General features: G+C 49.4%; 1 protein-coding gene across 3 annotated transcripts in view; it reads left to right on the forward strand.

Moving 5' to 3' along the window:
• The window catches only part of ACLY (ATP citrate lyase), a 43,007-nt gene extending 24,284 nt beyond the window's left edge, over positions 1 to 18,723 (forward strand). For all 3 annotated transcript variants that reach the window (XM_081220662.1, XM_081220664.1, XM_081220663.1), the window contains 13 exons: positions 334 to 438; positions 1,640 to 1,836; positions 4,508 to 4,589; positions 5,285 to 5,395; positions 9,249 to 9,376; positions 9,973 to 10,066; positions 12,105 to 12,259; positions 13,634 to 13,784; positions 13,984 to 14,127; positions 16,190 to 16,303; positions 16,671 to 16,753; positions 17,036 to 17,112; positions 17,759 to 18,723. In XM_081220662.1, coding sequence (XP_081076788.1) covers positions 334 to 438; positions 1,640 to 1,836; positions 4,508 to 4,589; positions 5,285 to 5,395; positions 9,249 to 9,376; positions 9,973 to 10,066; positions 12,105 to 12,259; positions 13,634 to 13,784; positions 13,984 to 14,127; positions 16,190 to 16,303; positions 16,671 to 16,753; positions 17,036 to 17,112; positions 17,759 to 17,853 — 1,536 coding nt within the window. In that variant the 3' untranslated portion in view covers positions 17,854 to 18,723. The remainder of the gene's footprint in view (positions 1 to 333; positions 439 to 1,639; positions 1,837 to 4,507; positions 4,590 to 5,284; positions 5,396 to 9,248; positions 9,377 to 9,972; positions 10,067 to 12,104; positions 12,260 to 13,633; positions 13,785 to 13,983; positions 14,128 to 16,189; positions 16,304 to 16,670; positions 16,754 to 17,035; positions 17,113 to 17,758) is intronic.
• The last annotated feature ends 449 nt before the right edge of the window (positions 18,724 to 19,172 follow it).

Here is a 19,172-nt window from a genome sequence, read left to right on the forward strand (position 1 = left end):
TGGACAGGTGGGAAACAGGTGGGGCTGAGTCTCATGAGTTTTTGGATAGGTGAGAATATAGAAGTTTTGACTACAGCAAGTTTTCAGAAACATTTGTTCCACTTGGTTACTGACTCACTGTGGTGTTAACCAATGGAGCGCAGTTTTGGTTGCCTCTCTTTGGGGGGAGGGTTGAATGATCAGGGTAGGAACAGAGGCCTGTGGGAAGAAGGGGGTGCATATTGTTATCGTTACTCCTGGAAGGGGCCCTGGGAGAAGGGTTCTGGAACGGTCACTGCCTCGACATCTCAAGTGGTGAAATGATAACGGGAACGGACTATCCTCGTGCTCTAGATCCGGACCATCGCCATCATAGCTGAAGGCATCCCCGAGGCCCTCACGAGGAAGCTGATCAAGAAGGCGGAGCAGAAGGGAGTGACCATCATTGGACCTGCCACTGTGAGCATCCCTTCCACTTCTGGGCCCGTAGGAAGCTCATTGCTGACTCTACTGACTCCCATCTAGTTTGAAAAGATTGAGAGAGTACCCGTTGAAAGTCAGTCTGTCCATTTCCAGTTAATTTTTTTTTTTCTGGCTGCGCCGTGCGGCCTACAGGATCCTAGTTCGCCAACCAGGGATCGAGCCCAGGCCCTGGCAGTGGAAGTGCCGAGTCCTAACCACTGGACCACAAGGGAATTCCCTGTCCGGTTCCAGTTAATTTTTTAAAGGGCTCTCTCCGCAGACCATATCACCTTTACAGTTTCGAGGGGCTAACAAGATTTTTTTAAGTGTCCACCCTCAGAGAACCATAGCGTGGTCTTTGATTATTCCTTCAACTGTAAACCAAAGAAATATCTACCTAGGGACCTTATTTTTGACCCAAAGGCCTTTACATAAGAAAAAATTGCCCCGTGAATGTTTTTTGTTTTTGTTGTTTGTTTTTATTTAGTTGCATTAAAAATTTGGCTGAAGCTAAGAATTTTTTTTAACATCTTTGTTGGAGTATAATTGCTTTACAATGGCATGTTTCTGCTGTATCACAAAGTGAATCAGTTGTATGTATACATGTATCCCCATATCCCCTCCCTCTTGCCTCTCCCTCCCACCCTCCCTATCCCACCCCTCTAGGTGGTCACAAAGCACCGAGCTGATCTCCCTGTGCTATGCAGCTGCTTCCCACTAGCTAGCTATTTTATGTTTGGTAGTGTATATATGTCCATGCCAATCTCTCACTTCGTCCCATCTTACCCTTCCCCCTCCCCATGTCCTCAAGTATAAGATTTTTGAGCTAAGCAAGGGACCTGTCATCTTGGAGGTAGAGGGTGATCTTGAGCAGAGGTGCACACTTGCATCAGACACCTTTACTGGGTGCTGTTGCCCTTTTGGAGCAAAAGAGGCGACCTCACTCTGAGTATACACCTCCAAATCCGCAGTCATAAGCCACGTTTTACCAATAAGGCTCCCTTTTTTCTGTGTGATGTCTCTTGATGGGGAGAAGAGAGTCTTCCTCAGCAGGAAACCCGACATACAGGTGCCGGCCAGGGTGGGCTGGGCAGGTAATTCCAGGCTCTGTGACCACACCCCCACCCCACCCCCACCCCCTAAGCTCTATGGTCAATCAGCCCGCCCTCCTCCCTGACCACGGTTTCCGCCCCTGCAGGTTGGTGGCATCAAGCCCGGGTGCTTTAAGATTGGGAACACCGGCGGGATGCTGGACAACATCCTGGCCTCCAAGCTGTACCGCCCCGGCAGCGTGGCCTATGTCTCGCGTTCGGGCGGCATGTCCAACGAGCTCAACAATATCATCTCTCGGACCACGGATGGCGTCTACGAGGGCGTGGCCATCGGCGGGGACAGGTGATCAGCTGAAGGACAGGGCGCTGGGTCCTCTGTCTCTGCTCGCCGCCCACCGCTGAGTTCCAGGCACACAGGGATGTTGCTTAAGTCCATAAAATGGGGCATCTCTTCTCCGTCTCAGGACCAACATGAGCATAAGATCAGAAAATACAGAGAAAAACACAGAAAGGTGTTTTACAAGGTGTTTGGGCCTTGGGGGTAATTAATCCGCCTTGTTGTCTGAGTTGTGGCCGGAGGGTGGCGGCAGAGTGCAGTGCTTAGCAGGGCTCCTTCTGAAGTCAGACCCTGTGGGTTCAAATCCCAGTTTCCCTGCTTGCGGGGGCGGGGTGGGGGCAATCCTGGGCAGGTTACCAACCCTCCCTAGACCTCCATCAACCTCACGTAGCAAACAGGTAAAGTCATAGTCCCTACCTCCTGGGGTTGTTGCAGGATTAAATGAGACTAACACAGGGCCTGGTGCTTACTTAGTACTCGGTGCTAGTTGTAGTTAATAAGAGTGAAAGGAAACACCGTTCCTTTCCTCACTACCGTACTCATACTTCTGGCCACAAATGTGGCCAGATTTTCCCACACCAAGCAGTTCTCTGATTCTCTGCAGATACCAGCTGGAGGTCCTACAATTCGGTTCAGTTCTGACACTCTACTTCGACATAGCATCATAGCGTCAGGTCCCACAGGTTCAGGGCTCAGTCCCACAGGAGTGCCCCCAACTTCATACGTCCGTCGCAAGTCCAGCCCTCTGGTTCTTCTGACCACCAGCTATAAATCGGAGGTTCCCATGACCCCCTCCTCGAGTTTGATGATTTGCTAGAAGGGCTCACAGAACTCAGGAAAAGTTTGCTCACTAGCTTACCGGCTTATTACAAAGGGATGCAACTCAGGAACAACCAGGTGGAAGAGGTGCATAGGGCAAGGCATGTTGGGTGCGTGGAGCTTCCCTGCCTTCTCTGGTGAACACACCGCAGGAGCCCTCCAAGAGTTGCCTCGTGAGAACCAAAGACACTCCTATCACCCCCATGACTAAGGAAATGACAAAGTTTTTAGGAGGGCTGTGTCAGGAACCGGTGTCAGAGACCAAATATCAGCACAAACGATGCTCCTAGCACCCTTGGTCACTCAGAAGATTACAAGGGTTTTCAGAGCTCCGTGTCAGGAACTGGGAGCAGAGACATATATGTATTTCTTATCATTTCACAAATAGTGTCCTCATTATTTTTGTTAGTAGGAACAGTAATCAGTAGGTCATCAATTGAGTAATGTCTTAGAGCAATGCCTGGTACTTACTACCATAATAAGTGTTAGCCATTACTGTTTACTCTTATTACTGCTGTTACTACTGCAACTGTTTGGCTTAGAAAGCAAAAGCTGTTGGGAGAGTGAGTCACCTTGTCAGTCTTCCTGGCTCCCCCAAGTCATTTCAAATGGAACAACTGCATGAGAAGGGACTTAATGCTGAGGTCTTCAGGGAGGTGGCCCTGGGACCCCTAGTCCCCAGGTGCTCCCTGACGAAAGGCTCTGGGTCAGATGCGTCTGGGCAGTGCTGCCAGTTATACTGTCCTCTTGGGATTTAAATGCTCCTGAGCACATCAGAAGCACTCGAAGATCTACAAGGACCTTGTAGATCTTAAGCCTACTTGGCCTTAAACAACTCTTTTGCAAACTCGTGACAGTAGAAACTCTAAAAAAATATTTTGGCCGAGACACAGACCTTCTAGCGATCGCCTAGGATGTAGCTTGGTACACTGTATTAATTATCTTTTGCTGTGTTTTAAAAAAGTCACCCCAAGGGCTTCCCAGGTGGCGCAGTGGCTGAGAGTCCGCCTGCCGATGCAGGGGATACGGGTTCGTGCCCCGGTCCGGGAGGATCCCACATGCCGTGGAGCGGCTGGGCCCGTGAGCCATGGCCACTGAGCCTGCGCGTCCAGAGCCTGTGCTCTGCTGCGGGAGAGGCCACAGCAGTGAGAGGAAAAAAAAAAAAAAATAGTCACCCCAGAACAAAGTGGCTACAAACAACAATAAATGTGTATCCTCATGGTTCTTGTGCGTTAGGATTCAGGGCTCAAGTTGGGCAGTTCTGGCAGGTGGGCTCCCTGTTGAGGTGGTCAGATGTGGCACGCGGGAGGTGGCCCATCCATGTGGCTGGCAGGTGGTTCTTCTCTGTGGGCTTCTGCACAGGCTGCTGAGAGTCCTCAGGACTCGGCGGCTGGCTTCCCCTAGAGCAAGCGATTCAGGGGAGAGTGCTGGACAGAAGCTATTTTTTTATAACCCGGCCTTGGAAGTCAATGTCACAGAATGACTTCCTCCATATTTTGTTCCTTAGAAGCTAATCCTTAAACTCGACCCAAATTCAGGAGGAGAGGCATGAGTTTCCACCTTTTTCAAAGAACTTGTGGACATATTTTAAAATCACCCCACATGTGCTCTCGAGGCATCTCTTACTGCCGTATGCACTTCTCTGGGCTCACTACTTCCTCTCCCTTCCCTTCCCTTGGACCCCATTTACTACCTCCCCCTCCCCCATTGTTCCTAAGGCATCTCTGGACCCTCACTGGGCATCCACACCCACAAAAAACCCCACAGTGTTCTTAGTACAGGTGTACTTCCCACACCTGTACACACACCTCACCTCACCGAGTCTCCTGATCATGAAAATCCTCCCTGCTCTCACCAGGTACCCCGGCTCAACGTTCATGGATCACGTGTTACGTTACCAGGACACTCCAGGAGTCAAAATGATTGTGGTTCTTGGAGAGGTGAGTTATTTTTAAAAAATGGTTTTACAGCAGAGATTGACACAACATGGTAAATCAGCTATACTTCAATTAAAAAAGAAAAGGTTACTTGATTATTAAAGTTAAAAAAATTTTTTTTCTGATTATAAAAGTAACGATGATTTTAGTTTTAAAAAATTCATGCATTTTGGTTATCTATAACTGAAAGTGACAGTCCCTGGTAATCCTACTCCCTAGACACTGGGGCTTAGAGGCTATCACTGTTAACACTGCCGTGTGTGTTCCCAGGAGAGAAGTTCTTGCCTCTCGGTGGCACAAGATATTTTAGTGCCAGCAGAGGAGAAGCTTCCACTGGCTGGCCCCAGTCTGTCCCTGGTGGGCAGTGGATAGCTGGAGTCAGAGAGCCTCTCTTACTTGTGCCCCTGATAGGTCTGGTCCTAAATTATCTCATACCCTTAGATCAGGAAAGGGGAGTTCCGGGGACTCTCCGAGGATACCCACTGCCCTTTAAAAATTCTTCCTTGCATCCAATCTCGATCTTCCAGGCCAAAGCCCATGTCCCCTCATTTTCTAGCCAAGTTCTAACTCGGGACACCTGATGACCCTGGCCCCTGCCTGATTTGGGACAGATTTCCTGCTGCATTGCTGCTCTAGGTGCAACTCAGAATGGGTTCCACTGACTTGGGGGCTTTTTCTTGTTCCCTGTTCCCTGGCAGATAGGGGGCACGGAGGAATATAAGATCTGCCGGGGCATCAAGGAGGGCCGCATCACCAAGCCCGTGGTCTCCTGGTGCATCGGGACCTGTGCCACCATGTTCTCCTCCGAGGTATAGCCGGGACAGATCCCTGCTGGGCAGGGAGGCCGAGAGAGGGGGCGTCTGAGGGGAGCCATGTGGTCATCTTATGAAGCAGCTGGTTCCTTCGATAAACATTTATTACCTGCTTGGTTCCTACAGGGTCCAGCTGGGGCCCTGCTCTCTAGAAGCTAAAAGCCAGTTGGAAGAGACAAACTCATAGCCAGATTAAGGCCAGAACAAGGCTCTGAGTCCCTTCTCAGAGTAGGAGCAACTTACTGCCTGGAGGAGTTGAGGTGGCTTCCTGGAGATGAGCTGCTCCTTAAGGAATAGGAGGAGTTTGCTGAGCGAGAGGGAGGCCTGGGAGGGAGAGGACACACCCTAGGCTCAGAGCTGGGGAGGGCGGTGGTGGGAAGTTCTGCTCGGGGAGAAGCTGTAGAAGAAACCCTCTGTATGTATGAACGTGACCGGATGCCTGTGACAGTGCCTGGGGGCAGAAGTAGGTACAGCCTGTAGTGGATGTTAGATAGAAAAGCTCTGAGCTGCCCGACTCCTGCTGGGTGGGATCGGCCAGACCTCAGCCCCTGTAGTCCAGCTTAGACAATCCTCTGTCTCGAAGATGGCCCACCCGGTGAGGATGAAACCGAGGAAACCACCACCTGTCACCCATCAGTTCATCAGTAGCTGAGCAGGCTCTGAGTGTAAGGCCTTGACCTCTGCTGTGTGTATATGAAATAAAACTTGGCCATCAAGGATTCCTGCAGCAATGATAATCCCTATGCTTAAACCCTCAATTCTTCGAGTTAGCCTGTCACCCTATCCTTTCCCCCTGGATTGCTTGCCTTTCCCCTTCAGAGTCCCGCCCACCTCCAAGTGGCAGTATTTGTCCGGTTGTAAAATGCACCTCTCTTTTGAACCAGCAGTTCCATTCCTGCAAATTTACTCTGTGGGTCTGCGTGCAAAAATATTTCAAGGTATGTGTACAAGGATACTCACTGCAGTGTTGGCGATGGCAGGAAAAGGAAACACCCTAAACGCTGGTCGGGAGGGCACCGTGTCCTCATGGCGTGGCTGTGTAATTGGAAACCAGGCAGGAGAAGAATGAGGTGGATTTTGAGATGTCGACATAGAGTTCAAGTCATGTTGACTCTAAGAAGGGGCAGGGTGCGATACATGCTTATCATAGGATCCATCTGGTGTAACTGTGAACTGTGTATGTGTGCGTATCTGTTTTCTAAGTAAGTGAAACGGCAGGGAGCAGGTCACGGAATCCTGCCCATCCTCCAGGGCTGAGCTCCACTCTCACAGGCTTGAGAATCAGCTCTTGGTGGATCTGTGTGACTGGGGCAAGTCGTTTACCCTCTCCTTACCTCAGTTTCCTGAGCTGTAAAAAGGGGATGATTCGGGATTGTTGCCTGACTTACATAAGAAGGTAATGGTAGAGGCCTGCCACATACAGGTCTTAGCAAATACTCATTTCCATGCTTCAACACACCTGTTCCGTGAAGCTCTTCCTGAGTCTCTTTCTTCACGGCTGCTCTCCCCTCCACCACAACAGCCAAAAATAATTCCTCCCTTCCCTCCAGGGTTTCTCTTCACCAGCTCTGCTTTACAAGAGCCCCCACCTCCCCACTCCCATTATGCCGAGGACATCTAGAGGGCAAGGACCCTGCTCTTCTGTTTCTGGACAGGTGCTCGTCATCGCCCCGTGGGTGGGGCAGGTCTTCACGGTGTTCTACTTTTGCTTTTTTTTTTTTTTTTTGCGGTACACGGGCCTCTCACTGTTGTGGCCTCTCCCGTTGTGGAGCACAGGCTCCGGACGCGCAGGCTCAGCGGCCATGGCTCACGGGCCCGGCTGCTCCGCGGCATGTGGGATCTTCCCGGACCGGGGCACGAACCCGCGTCCCCTGCATCGGCAGGCAGACTCCCAACCACTGCGCCACCAGGGAAGCCCCTACTTTTGCTTTTTGATTCGTTTTTTTTAACAACTTTCTTTGTGTAGTTTCAAGGATATGCAAATGTAGAATAGTACCTTGACAGGCCAGCTAATAAGTGCTTTGTGATTTCTTGAACAGGTCATCTGACCTTGCAGAGCTTTCTGCCCTACAGAGGAGGAGAGATAGGTATACAACACGATATCCTCGGTTCAGTGCCTCGGGGAAACTGAACTGAGAACTGGGGTATGGGAGCAGAGACAAGGGGACAGTGGTAAGGCGACATTTTCCCAAAACACTGGTCCTGTAGCAGCGGTCCCCAAAACAAAAACAAACAACGGGAAGCTTCTATAAATTATGAACATGCAATATCATCTCTCTCCCTTCTAAAAGCTTTAGTGTTAGCTTTGAGAAATCTGAGTTACACTTGCTTAACTTCCTTGGATACAGTGTTCTCTAAGTTTATGTGAATGCAGAACCTCCTTCCCACCCCATCCACCCATGCAGATTAAACCCTACAAAGAAGGCATTGGGAACCCACTTCGAAGCATGTGTCTTCAAGCCTCGCTAACTGGAGCAGCGGCTCCTACCCTTTTCAACACTTCAGCCCCTTTTGTTATATGCCGTGGTAAAGAGCACAGTGAGAGGCCACATTGCCTGGTTCAAATGCTACCACATACTACCTGTGTGACCTTGGGCAAGTTACTTTACCCCTCTGTGCTTCCATTTCTTTGTTGAGAGGAAACAGTCGTAGCTACTGAATGATGACATTTGTAAAGCTCTTAGAAAAGCGCTTGGACACTGTTATTTAAACAGGGAAGGTATTGTTATGATTACCCACCACACCTGCCCTAATCAGGGTTTTATACCACATTTCATTAGGTTAATTCCTTTTCCTTGTTGCTTAATCAGAGCCAACAGGTAACACTTGGCTCTTCTGATGGGTTTTTCTCTTTCCTCTCGCTCCCCATAACCAGTTACCCCTCCATATTCTGTTGAGTTTATAGTTTAATCTTAGTTCATGCTCAGGTGGAAGGGGGCAATAGCTAATTGGTTCCCTGTGATTGTTGCTAAGTGGGAATACAGTACAGGCCAAATGGTGCAAAATCTGACTTTCTACAAGAAGCTGGAAATTTGTTGTTGTTTTTAATTAATTTATTTACTTATTTTTGGCTGCGTTGGGTACTCGTTGCTGCACGCAGGCTTCCTCTAGTTGCGGCGAGCGGGGGCTACTCTTCGTGGAGGTGCGCAGGCTTCTCATTGCGGTGGCTTCTCCTGTTGCTGGGCATGGGCACTAGGTGCGTGGGCTTCAGTAGTTGTGGTGCGCAGGCTCAGTAGCTGTGGCGCACGGGCTTAGTTGTTCCACGGCATGTGGGATCTTCCCGGACCAGGGCTCGAACGCGTGTCCCCTGCATTGGCAGGCGGATTCTTAACCACTGCGCCACCAGGGAAGTCCCATTTGTATTTTTAATGATATCTTCTGGTGTTCTGTTTTGCTTAATAAGGGTACATCCTTTATACAAAGTATGCACAGGACAGTCAGATCACGCCTATGAGCTCAGCTTAGCTAAGGTTGGCAGTTTGTGACGTCTCACGGTTGCTCGAAACTAACGGCTGTTCTCTGTCTCCCTACCCCCACCCCAACAAGTGCCCCACGGGAAGCCAGATGAAGGTGTTTGTGGAGTTGGGCGCCAGGCTTGGTGTCCTGGGTGTAGTGCAGCAGCTGTGTGACCTTGAGTAAGCTCCTGAACTGCTGGGTGCCTCAGGTTCTCATCTGTGAATGAGGGTCAGCCATCATGCCTATTTAGCGAGCCTTCTGGAGGCTTGAAGTGATTCACATAGAGCATTGAGTGGGGTCCGGCCTACAATCAGTGCCGATGGTCCCAGGAGCCTTTGTCCTCTCTTTCGGGGGATTAACAGGCCTGGTAAAGCCGTTCTCCTTTGCCTTCCAGGTACAGTTCGGCCACGCTGGAGCTTGTGCCAACCAGGCTTCTGAAACTGCAGTAGCCAAAAACCAGGCTTTGAAGGAGGCCGGAGTGTTTGTGCCCCGGAGCTTCGATGAGCTTGGAGAGATCATCCAGTACGCGGAGCTGGTGGAGCATGCCACCTCCCTGTCCCTTTCCCATTCCCTCCCGAGGATAGCACCCTTTCCAAAATATAGGTGTCTGATATTCCTGGACCCTCTCAGGTGTCTAAGGCAGCTGTACGGATGGTGCAAAATCCTTTCTTTTTGGCTTTCATTTTGTTTTGTTTCTAGAAGCAGCAGTTACGCGCCGTTCAGACTGGTGTTAAAACATTCAGTTTCTGAGCCTACCTAGTTGGCGGGCCATAAATGAGAGAAGGGCATAGAAACACTAGAAAATGTCATCTCAAACCAACTGATAAAGAGCTGCTAGATAAGCTGTTGTCTCTTCCCGTTCCTTCCCTCTGGCCTTCCATGGCCTCCAGATTCTCAGCCTTCTCTAAAGCCCCATTCAGAGACGGTGGGGCAGGCCTTGGCTAGAACCCGTTTTCGTTTAGTTCTCGGGAATCCACCTGGTAACTGCTGACGGGAGGGGATACAGAGCTGGGAAACTCTGGGGTAAGAGGGAGGAGCGTTCGTGGGACAGCTTAAAGAGCCCAGAAGAATAAAATCCACATGGATGTCTTTTCTCCTCCCCTTCCCCTGCCTCCCAGGTCCGTGTACGAGGATCTCGTGGCCAGAGGGGTCATCATACCTGCTCAGGAGGTGCCACCCCCGACGGTGCCCATGGACTACTCTTGGGCCAGGGTAGGTGCCACGTGTGTCCCTGACTGTGTGGGCAAGGTGCACTGGAGCTTGTGAGGTGGCCCCTTTTGACCAGCAGGTGAAATAAATGCAGGGCCCAGGAGGGCAAGGGGCGGCGTGTATCTCCCACAGCTGTGTGGCCTGACCTGGGAACGGGGGCTGGGGACAGACGATGTCCTCTAGAGCTGTTTGCACCTGCTAAGAGATTTCAGGCTACTTGTCTAAGGCGGGGGCATAGATAAAGAGCGAATTTTCTTATATACAAGAACTCTTAGAAATCAAATTTTAAAAAAATTATTTCTAAATTATTTACTTATTTTTGGCTGCGTTGGGTCTTCGTTGCTGCACGCGGGCTTTCTCTAGTTGCAGCGAGCAGGGGCTACTCTTCATTGCGGTGCGTGAGCTTCTCGTTGCGGTGGCTTCTCTTGTGGAACACAGGCTCTAGGCGCGCGGGCTTCAGTAGTTGTGGCACACGGGCTCAGTAGTTGTGGCTCGTGGGCTCTAAAGCACAGGCTTAGTAGTTGTGGCACACGGGCTTACTTGCTCTGCGGCATGTGGGATCTCCCTGGACCAGGGATCAAACCCATGTCCCCTGCATTGACAGGTGGATTCTTAACCACTGCGCCACCAGGGAAGTCCCTAGAAAATCAATTTTTAAAAGACCAATACCCATTAGAAAAATGGATAGGAGATGTTCTTTCAACATAAAGAGATGCTCAACTTCACTCTTTATAAAAGAAACCAAAGTAGAAACTGTGACACCAATTTTGCTCTACAGGTCAGCAAAGATTAAAAAAAAAAAAACAGTTCTCTGATACGTTGTTTGTATGGGTGTGAGGAGGCTGCTACATTCATTCACTGGTGGCGAGAGTGGAATTGACACAGCCTTTGTGAAAGGCAGTTGGGTAATGTCAATCCAATTTAACAGCGCTCCTACCTATGGCCCGGCCGTTCCAAGTCTGGAAAGCTCCTTCAAGGAAATGCTTGCGTATATACACACTTGTTCGAGCATATTTTTCTAGTTGATGGTCATCAGTGGAGGAATGGCCAACCTGTAGGATTGTCATATGAGGGGATACTCTACAGTAGTTAAAAGGAATGAACTAGATCTACATATGTGCTGACATGTGTAGAGCTCAGATTCATTGAGTGACCAGCACATTATAGGACAGTATTTATATTATGATTATGAAAAATGTAGGCACGCAAAACACGGTTGTCTCTTCTCCACGTGTCTATGCATGTAAATAAAAGTGGAGAAAGAAAGGTCCAGAAAGATGTCCACTAAACTAACAAACACGAAGGCAGAAAACCAAGATGGGGCGGAGGTCAAAGGCAACATGATTTTAGCTGTTCTAGTGTGGATTTTTAAAAATCCACATTGCTTCTATAATTAAAACATAACTTCCAGGTTGCTTCTATAATTAAAACATAACTTAAAAAGCATTTCTTGAGTTCACAAGGGATACTTGAAGAAATGGGCTTGGAGAGAGTTAGCTGATGCTACCCTTGTTGTGCCCCAACTCTGGAAACGGAGGATTCAGGAGCTCAGTCCCCTCCCCCAGGGAAAGGACGTGTTGAGGGGATTCCCCATTTTCCCAGCCATGGGCCTCATTACATTTTACTGGGGGACTGGTAGCTGTGTGTAGAGTATTTTAAAAATTGTCCCTTTGGATTCGTTCTTCCATTTCTTAGCCAGGCGACCTGGGGCTGGTTACTCCGTTTGTGAGGTTAAAATGAACCCCTGGACTTCAACAGCTTAGCGAACTGCCTGGGCCCGCAAACGCTTGGTAAAGACCAGCCACAGTGCCCAGGCTGAGTGGGTGCCAGGGCATGACTGCTCCTATTTTCTACGCCCCACATGATCTAATAAAAGGGCTTTTGCGCTTCCTTCTTGGGAGGACTTTGAGAGCCGTTGCTTGGCCGCCAGAATTTAAGACCTGCCTGGGACACTGGTTCTGGGCACAGACAGTGGGGCTGTTGTGGGAAAATCTCTGTGGTCACCACAGCCCTGCTTGCCTCTGCCCCCATCTCTGCTCAGGAGCTGGGCTTGATCCGCAAACCTGCCTCGTTCATGACCAGCATCTGTGATGAGCGAGGACAGGAGCTCATCTACGCGGGCATGCCCATCACTGAGGTCTTCAAGGAGGAGATGGGCATCGGCGGGGTCCTCGGCCTCCTCTGGTTCCAGAAAAGGTGAGGCGTGGAGGGCAGACGATGGCAGGGCCCTGTGACTCGGAGTTAAGTTTCTTCCCCTGACAAGGGAGTGAGGGTGGGCAGCCTTGGGGACCATGTATGTCCAGGGCCACTCTTTATGGCCACAGATCAAATGAAAGGTCAGAGAAAAGAGATAAAGGCCATTCCTAAGTCTTCCAAGGACACAAAGGCCAGCCTTAACCTAGAGAAGTAGAAAGCAATGACCTCATCAGGGATTTTGGATCAGCGCCTTTGCCATGGGAACTTTTAAAGAAACGGGCCAGAGTTGAAGGCAGGCCTCTTGAGAGAAAGGCAGGGGTTAGCAAAGGGGAGGGCTAGAGGCGTCCAATAGCTTGAGTGCAGGCCTGCTGGAGTTGCTGAACCGGCACAGTTAAAGTACCTTGTACTGTGTCCTCTGTACATTTGTGTCTCATCAGCCTGCATGGAGAAAAAAAATTGGTTTTCTCTGCAGTTCCCAAGCTTAGCCCTCCCCTGGGACTGACAGTTGGGCAGGGAGGCCGATGAGTACCTGTTCACAGAGCCCTGGCCTGGAGTGGCTCTGGGCAGAAAGCCAGGTGGAAGTCTTGGTTGGTGTCCTGCCCTCACCTGAAGAGAGATGGGTCTTGGTCCTGCTTTGGACCCTTCCTGGGAAAAGTTCAAGGGTTGTAACACCCAAGCAGTTTTCACTGTGTGTGCTCTTGCGTCCCCACGGCTCCAGACTTTGGTTTTTGTTTGTTTTTCGTTTTTTTTGTTGTTGTTTTTTGGGACTTTTTTGGCTGCACCGCTCAGCATGTGGGATCTTGTTTTTTGGGTTTTTTTTTTTTTTTGACTGCGCCGCACGGCTTGCGGGATCTTAGTTCCCCAACCAGGGATTGAACCCGTGCCCTCGGCAGTGAAAGCATGGAGTCCTAACCACTGGACCGCCAGGGAATTCCCCAGACTTTGTTCTTAATCATCAGCTGGGAGGTTGATCACTGTGCACCGTGAAAGGCACAGGGATCTCACCTCCTCTCTGTCTGGCACGTGGAGAGTAGTAACCACAAAAAATAATGTCACATCCTGTCACAGCAACTCAGGCTGAAAACTGCCTAAAGAAGAGATTTCAAACCCTGCTTGCTAACCTCAGTTCTAAAAGCAGTATTTGATCTCGGCAACATCCAGAGCCCCTCAGGAATCAGAAGGTGCTGCCTTGGAGTTGTAAGATAGTATTAGGCCTGGATTGGGAGGTTGCTGCCTTTCTTGAGCTTGAGTGACTTGTTCAAGGAGACGGGAGACAGGAGGACCGGGGCCTTGTCAGCGTATCTCCTGTTCAGCCTCTGCCTTTGTTCCAGCTCTCCTGTCCTCTCCCCTTTACTCCTTTACGCCCTCCTCCAGGTTGCCCAAGTACTCCTGCCAGTTCATTGAGATGTGCCTGATGGTGACGGCTGATCACGGGCCAGCCGTCTCTGGGGCTCACAACACCATCATCTGTGCTCGGGCCGGGAAGGACCTGGTCTCCAGCCTCACCTCGGGACTGCTCACCATCGTGAGTACCGTCATCCTGGGAGGTGAACAGCAGGGACACCAGGCTTTAGCATCCTGCCGCTTGGCTGCAGTGGGGTCGTAGAGGGAGCCGTGGAGTGTGACACTCCGTGCTGGGGGCTGTTCGGGGCACGCCGGATTGGCCTGCGAAGCTGAAGGAGACTCCGACAGCTTGGGGCGACATGGGCTGGCTTCTCCTATAGGGTGACCGGTTTGGGGGTGCCCTGGATGCAGCGGCCAAGATGTTCAGCAAGGCCTTTGACAGTGGCATCATCCCCATGGAGTTTGTGAACAAGATGAAGAAGGAAGGAAAACTCATCATGGGCATTGGTCACCGAGTGAAATCGGTAAGTTGTCGCTCTGTAGGCCCTGGATCTACAGGGTGGATGAGGATGAGAGGGCACTGATTTAGCTGGGCACAGCCGGGCTCTTGGCTCCCAACATGAAAAGCTTTGTTGACAGATGCCAGCACTGAGGCAGCCGTTTTTTCCATTATAATACAGACTGCCCTTAAACAGTTTGTATTGTGTTCAGTTGTGGTGTGAAAATATGATGAGCTGGAAACTTGGTAACTTAGCTACCCAGGTGAATCTTAATAGAAAGGACTAAGGTCAGGGTTAAGGGGACACATTGGTCTCAGGCTACATAATGCTGCAGGTTGTGGTAACAAACAACTCCGAAAATCTCAGTGGCTCACAGCAGCAGAGGTTTGTTTCTTACTCATCCTCCATCCACTGTGGGTTCGCTACGGCTACGGCTCTGTCATCTCCACTGAAGGAGCAGCCCCTATCCAGGAGGTGCTGGTCTCATGTCAGAAGGAAAACAGCCATGGCCGAACCACAAGAAAGCTCTTAAAGCTTCTGCTTGGAAGTTGCACAGCCCCCTTTTTTTTTTTTTTTTTTTTTTTGCGGTACGCGGGCCTCTCACTGTTGTGGCCTCTCCCCGTTGCGGAGCACAGCCTCCGGACGCGCAGGCTCAACGGCCAGGGCTCACGGGCCCAGCCGCTCTGCGGCATGTGGGATCTTCCCAGACCGGGGCACGAACCCGTGTCCCCTGCATCGGCAGGTGGACTCTCAACCACTGCGCCACCAGGGAAGCCCACAGCCCCCTTTTTTTTCACTGACGTTTCATCGGCCAAAGCAAGTCAATGTGGTTAAGCCTGACACCACTGGGGCAGGAAGAGTAATAAAATCAGGGCCAGCCCGATTGGGAGAGGCCAGCGTGACTATTCTAAGTAATTAATAGAGTTTCTCACAGGGCAGGTAGTCCTCTGTGTGTCCCGTGTGAGCTGTGTTTAGAAATCAAAGGCAACGAGAGAAGAGGAAGCGGCAGCTGCTCGGGGTCCTTGGCTCCGTAGCTCCAGAACCCTCACTCTGCTGCTCTGAGCAGGGTGTATGACTCACTCACATTAATACAAGAGGGTCATGCATGTGATCCCGGCATCCCCATGCTGGGCCAGCTCAGGGTAGATCCAGAGGCAGCTGGATGGCAAAGACTGAACCAGGGACAGTGGTTCCTTCTGAGGGACGTTGCACCTGGGCTCACAGAACTTGGCTCAGCCATCGCCACCTCCCAGGCAGATGGCACACGCACAGCACAGGGCATCTTCCCCAGCTAGCGGCAGGCCTGCGCTGCCATGCCCAGTCTTCGGGTGCCTTCCTTCCTGGACTCCATCCTGACCTTGCGTGTCTTGGCCAAGGGAGGAGGTCCCTGTGGTATCGGGACTTGGCGGGCGCCTAACCTGTCTCAGTACCCCCCCACCCCCAACAGGTGATCGCTTAGTGTGGGTCTCTGAACAGAAGATTCATCTCCATTCATCTCAGGTCCAGACGTTTTCCTGGAGTTTCAGGGATGCTTTGCTGCTCCACTGCCAACACGTGCTTGCTTAGTTAAAAACCTAGAACTTGGTTACAGCTTGACTACGTTGCCAAGCTGGTGGGCAGTATGGCTAGCGTCTAGAACCTCAGACTTCCCGTTGAGGGTAGGCACCCCAGCCCTGCTGCCTGACCCCATGGCTGACTTACCCAACGTCGCCACATCTCAGGTGGTTTTGAGGCTCAAATAAGATATGGGAGGACATCAAAAAACCTTAAGCCCCACAGCAGTGTCGTGATCTGTGCTACATGGAATCATACATGTGGATCAAGTCCCTGAAACACACCTCCTGGATATGACACATACAGTTGTGTCCACCTGTGTGAGACACAAGCATGAACATATCTTTTTTTTTTTTTTCCCCCTTTGGCTGTGCCACACACATGCAGAATCTTAGTTCCCCAACCAGGGATCCAGGCCCCAGCAAGGAAAGCGCAGAGTCCTAACCACTGGACCACCAGGGTATTCCCAGGAACATGTCTTTTAACAGCAGTGTTAGAGTGGGTTCCTCTGTAACTTTGGGTCACTTTCTAGATAAACAACCCAGACATGCGCGTGCAGATCCTCAAAGATTACGTCAGACAGCACTTCCCTGCCACACCCCTGCTTGACTACGCACTGGAAGTAGAGAAGATTACCACCTCGAAGGTAAAAAAGAAAATGTCCCTAACGCCCGAATCAGAGTTTTGGCTGAATTTCTCGGGGAAGATGAGAGCCAGGTTACATTTTGACTGTGCAGCTAAAATTGAACCTGGTTTTCTGGAAACTTTTGTTCCTGTTGCTTAACTAAGTTCAACAGGCATACTAAGTGTCAACGAGGGGTTGGGTCCTTTGCTAGACATTGGGAATTAAGTAAGACACTGTCTCTCCTAATCAACTGGGATGTTTTGGTGGGAGCCTTTTAAATGGTGGTCAGGAATTCGTAGTAATAGTTGTCATAGTAATAGTGGAACATTACGAGGAACAAAAATGAGTAATAATGATAAATACTTGGAATTTTTTTTTGCCTTCCCAGAAACCAAACCTTATCCTGAATGTAGACGGTTTAATTGGAGTTGCATTTGTAGACATGCTCAGAAACTGTGGGTCCTTCACTCGGTGAGCTTGCGGCTATTTTCTTCTTCCTAATGCTTACTGATTTTTCTTGTTTCCTCCCAACTCTAAAAGCAATGCATGCTCATGAGAGAGGATTTAGAAACTATGGAGAGGTATAAAGAAGAAAACAAGTGCCTCTACACCTACCATCCAGAACATCCCTTTTTTCTACTCTGAGTTCAGAGAGAGCTAGCTTCTCATTCCTGGGCAGAAATTGTACTTTCTGTGGGGAGGAGGGCAGTCATGTGAGCCACTGTAAAACTACAAGTGGATTGTGTGTTGCAGGGAGGAAGCTGATGAATATATTGACATTGGAGCCCTCAATGGCATCTTTGTGCTGGGAAGGAGTATGGGCTTCATTGGTGAGTTGGTAGTAAGAGTTTTGTGTGTTTGTTTTTGTGTTTTTTGTTTCTGTTTCTGTTTTTGTTTGTTTTACCCCATCGTTCAGGTATACCACTTAACCTGTGTGGCCAGTTTCTGTAAGAGAGATGACACATTGCCTTAATCACTGTTCCTAATCCTTCCTTTCTTAAACTTCTGCCTTATCTTTATCTTTGTTCCTTTGCTCTTGGAAATGAGTTTGATTGCCAGCCCAGGAAAATAGAATGAAGTCCAAGAGTTCCCTTTTACCAAGGCTGGCATCTGCCTGTGGGATGGATCTGGGTGTCCTTCCCCATTTTTTTTGTATTAAGATTTCCCTTCCTTATCTCCTCCCCCTCACCAAAATTTTAAAAACTCACCAACTCTTTTTTTTTTTTTTTTTTTTTTTTTGCGGTACGCGGGCCTCTCACTGTTGTGGCCTCTCCCGTTGCGGAGCACAGGCCCCGGACGTGTAGGCTCAGCGGCCATGGCTCACGGCGGGTGCCCAGTCACTCCGCAGCATGTGGGATCTTCCCGGACCGGGGCACGAACCCACGTCCCCTGCATTGGCAGGTGGACTCTCAACCACTGCGCCACCAGGGAAGCCCCACCAACTCTTAACAAAAAGATGCGTTTGCTTCATTTTAGGACACTATCTTGATCAGAAGAGGCTGAAGCAGGGGCTGTACCGTCACCCATGGGATGATATTTCATATGTTCTTCCGGAACACATGAGCATGTAATGGAGCCAGGAACCCTGCCACAGTAAAGTGAAGACGAGAATGCCTCCCCCCTGGGAAATAGCCACAGACAGCTGGCACTGGAGCTTGCTTAAAGGATGGGTCTGGAATGTAAACAGCCACCAGTGTACAGGCACCGAAGACCAACACCCACAGGCTAACACTGTTCAGTCTACACAAAGAAGCTTAATATTTTTTTTATAAGCATAGAAATAAGAACCCAGCCAATACTTGTAACATTTGCTCTGCTACCTGCTGTATTTATTATATGGAAGCATCTAAGCACTGTCAGGGTAGTGTTTTTCCTCATTGTAGGGTGTTACAATGTTGCTTTCTTTTTCCATTAGGTAAAAAAAGTGTTTTCCCCTTGAAGGAAGGGAATGACACTTTTAAGACCTCAAGATACTCCATTTAAAGGACCCCTAATACGTTGTTTTTCCTTTTCGCTTTTCTTCCTCCTCATATAACCTGAAGAGCATTGTATTAATCTGATTTTTTTTTTTTTTTTTAGGATCTTTTCGTATGTTGTGTGTTAAGAGTTTGTTTGGTATCCCCCTGAAATGTTCCGTGTTGCAGACTGATGTCAGGGGGACAGGACCATTGCATCCTTAGCCATTGTTACAGATATGTGGAGCAGTAATTTAAAATGTAAAGTTGTAACATACATATGTTTAAAGTGGAAGTGCAAAGCAAAAAGCTGTGAAATGTCTTGTGTCTTAACATTCTCTGTATTTATGCAACTGACTTGTCTGTTACCGACTTGCCTTCAGTTTGCATTTGTAATCCACAAAGATTCTGGGCAGCTGCCACCTCCGTCTCTCCTCTGTATTATAGTTTGGTTTAAATAAACTATATAGTAACAATGAAAACATACTGCTATCTCCTGTCATCCATTTCCTTTCATCTGCATTCCTTTGAAGTGTACTTGCTAATAGTTTGACTACATGTAGTTTTAAAAATGTTCATCTCTTAAAAAAAAAAGAATCAAAATACTATCTTCAAAATAACCCCACTATCTTCTCCCGTGAATCGGTACCTTCCGTTTCTCAGTGAATGGGAACCAAAGCTCTCCTTAGATACTCAAGCCAAAAGCCTGCCTTCACTTCTCTGGTTGCCAAGTCCTGTCGATTTACCCCTCTGATCAACCCATATCTGGTCTGATAACTTAGTGCCCTTAGTTCCACTTTTTTTTGTCCCCTTACAGTCCATTCTCCACACAGCCACCAGCGACATTTTAAAACAGGCATCTGATTGAGCCACTCCCTTGCTTAAAGCCCCAAAGTGGCTTTTATTTATCTTTTTAACAAGTATGTATGGAACAG

This window comes from Mesoplodon bidens, assembly GCF_964165515.1.
Source record: "Mesoplodon bidens genome assembly, chromosome: 19".
Taxonomy (NCBI): Eukaryota; Metazoa; Chordata; class Mammalia; order Artiodactyla; family Ziphiidae; genus Mesoplodon; species Mesoplodon bidens.